Raw genomic sequence first — 3168 nt, forward strand, 5'->3', positions numbered from 1 at the left:
TTGAAGATATCTACTTCGAAATTGAGTTCAAAGAATCCACCGTAACATCCTTATAAGAATCCCATTTTTAAAAGCTTTTATTTAATGTATGTATACAAGCTTTTAAAAAATGAGACGCATGTAATACATAACTATAAAGAGTTATGTTAGACTGTTAAGTCCGTTAATTATTTTATACTTTTTAGTCAGTAATAAAAACTTGGTATATTAAAAAAATTTATATAAAATAGAATATAAATTATCCAAAAATGTGTAGGTAGTTATAAAATTTTTATTTAAATAATATAATATTGTTATCTAATATAATAACGTAATATTTTCAAAAATATAGAAAAATAATAATAAATATCACAGAAAAATAAATAATTATCAATATTTAATAATATCCTGATCGGTACCCTCCATATCGATTATTATTATTATTATTGTTTCCATATCCACTTCGATATCGATCGTATGAACCTCCAAAACCTTCGTTTCCATAATTTCCATAATTTTCTCGATCATCTTTGATTATAAACAAAAAAAATTCAGAAATTAAATATTATCACTAGGAAATATAATTGTAAGGAGCTAGTGAAACTTCAAATTAATTCAGAAATTCAAAAGTATAAAATTTTTTCAACATCTTCAACAATTTTCGTCATGTCTCTCATATCAAGATCAAATTCACATGTAGGTATGCAAAAATATTGTGCCCTAATATATAAATCCAGGTCTGGCCGAATTAAACAATAGATAATTAAGGCATAAAGCATGGACTGTATTAAAAATGTTGAATGTCTAATTATCAAAGGAAATTCTAGATATTCGCCCCAATGCCTAGATCAATTTTTTTTTTTTATTACAAATACGTATTTCGACTATAATGTACTGATCATAGATTTGAATTTGCTAATCGAAATTATTCTCCTAAGAGATGTAACTCAACGCTAATTTGGTGACATTGTTATACTGTGTAACAGATCAGCGAAGGGTTTCTAAGGGTATTTATAATAATTACCTTTTTTTAGTCAAAAATCTCGAAAAATACAATCTTTTAATTTTAAGACGAGTTTTTTTTGGGTCAATTACCAAGAGCATCGAGTAGGTATTAAAGTTATACATCATTTCATCAAAAACAGCTTTTCACTAAAGACTAAACTACTAATTAATTTAGGTAGGGGAGATCGGGTACAAAAGCAACATTTTGTACTTTCACCTTGGTTTCTGGTTAGGCGTTAGTATTTTAATGAAATTATTATATCCATGTATAAATTCCGTTCATGGTCTTTATATTAGTTTCTTCATTTTCCTTATAATTGTATATTTTGTATGAATCACAGAGACTTAAAAATAATTCGTAAGCTGTTACTTTCGACCACGTTTTCAGGTCGAAAGTGTAATACTTTGTGGGTCGAAAGTAACAGGACAAAGGGGTTTGAAATAAATATGCTATAAAAATAAACATTTGCATTCAAAAATTATATATTCCTATATTCCTTGATAGAAATTTTCTTAGTTTAAGTAATGAGATCTATTATTATATTATAATCATATATTCTAATCAGATTATTCAATATCAGTCTCAAATAACATTTTACTTGCCTACTTTTGTACCAACTTGTGTAAGTAACATGTTACTTGTGTAGCCACAGAGCTATGTTACTTTTGTACCCTATCACATTTTTGGTAAAGCAATAAAGATAACTTTAAAACGAATGTGGTTGGCAAAAAGGAATTAAAACACTGTGAAATCAATCAAATCAAGAAATAATATGCAAACATTCAGATTAATATCTGCCTATTAATACGACGTAAATATCAAATAAGTAAACTTCATAAATCTTACTTTTGATTTGTAAAATCACGTATTTCCCTCTCACAAAATCTGGCAGCGCAGGGCGAGCGCGGAACACGAATTTCAAGTAAGGAGAACGCCACCGAAAACCGAAACGGTTTTTCGACTGTTAGATAAACCTACAGAGCATTTCTTACTTTGGACCCGTCGTTACTTTTGTACCCAGTCTCCCCTATGCTTAGAATGTCGTCAGTCTCTATTTTCAGAAATTTTTCACTAGCTCCTGTATTAATTATTAAATGATATCCACAATCATACCATAATAATAATCATACCGCGGTCTGGAATTATAATATTCACCTCGATAATACGATGGTCTGCCATAATAATTACTTTGTGGTCGGCCACGGTAATATCCACTATCACCATAATAATCATATCGTCCACCACGATTATAATCCCCACGTGATCCATAATCTAAACCACCATAACCACTGCCAGGTCTATAAGATCCATATGATCCACTAGCACCATTTCCACCGTATCCTCCATAATTCGGTCTGTTGCTTGGTCGTATTGAATTATCATAAAAATCATCATATTCATAATTCGATGATGATCCATATCCATAATTAGATCCATAATTCGATCCATAACTATTACTTCCATAATTTGATAATGGTCGAATTAATCCATATCCACCAGCTTGGATAATTGTTGTTAATAACAATAAAATTTGAGTTATTAACAAAAACACCTAGCACAAAAATAAAAATTATTAAAATTAACTGATTTATCAAAATATCGAAATCACTTACAATTATCGAATTCATTTTTTTTATTTTGTAGTATCTGAGACTATTTACTAAGAAATGAGATTTAAGTTCAAATATTTGCCAATTTATATATATTTAGATTGACCGCCATGGAAAAATAATAACTGATTGGCTATGGAACTTATTAGGGGAGGAAAAACCTTGAAGGATTTTTAAATTCTTATTATTGTTTTGTACTATGAATTTATTCTTTATATCGTGTACAATAATAATTTACAAACATGGAACTCATTAAAATATTTTGACGATTTAATTTGTTATCGTTTTTTTTCTTTTAATATTTTAATTGTCAAAAATAAAGATCCGTTTTATTAGCGGAAATACAAATGCATAATAATAATGTATCTAACAACTTTTAGGACTCCGTATGGAGAATATGTTCAAATTGAAGCCGTACAATTGCACTAGACTTGTGATGCAAGAAAATAACCATGCCATACATTTCCGATCGATCCAAATAGCCACCATAGCTCCGCAAAGTATGGCATGGTGATGTTTGTGAATGACACAAAGAAAGGGAATACTTAAAAAAAACAGCCTCTAGCAAATAAA

At 29.0% G+C, this 3168-nt stretch overlaps 1 protein-coding gene across 2 annotated transcripts; it reads right to left on the reverse strand.

Annotated features, from left to right (window-relative positions):
- Positions 1 to 324: 324 nt before the first annotated feature.
- LOC123298333 (stress protein DDR48-like) lies at positions 325 to 2647 on the reverse strand. 2 transcript variants are annotated; one of them, XM_044880309.1, is made up of 3 exons: positions 2599 to 2647; positions 2141 to 2537; positions 325 to 507 (listed from the first exon to the last, which is right to left on the reverse strand). In XM_044880309.1, the coding sequence occupies exons 1-3, from the start codon at positions 2611 to 2613 to the stop codon at positions 377 to 379; spliced, it is 543 nt and encodes a 180-aa protein (XP_044736244.1). In that variant the 5' UTR covers positions 2614 to 2647; the 3' UTR covers positions 325 to 376. The 2 variants fall into 2 exon arrangements, with proteins under 2 accessions (XP_044736244.1, XP_044736243.1); XM_044880308.1 differs by having other exon boundaries at positions 326 to 507; positions 2099 to 2537.
- Between the last annotated feature and the right edge of the window lie 521 nt (positions 2648 to 3168).

Source organism: Chrysoperla carnea, chromosome 4 (assembly GCF_905475395.1).
Source record: "Chrysoperla carnea chromosome 4, inChrCarn1.1, whole genome shotgun sequence".
NCBI classification, from domain to species: domain Eukaryota; kingdom Metazoa; phylum Arthropoda; class Insecta; order Neuroptera; family Chrysopidae; genus Chrysoperla; species Chrysoperla carnea.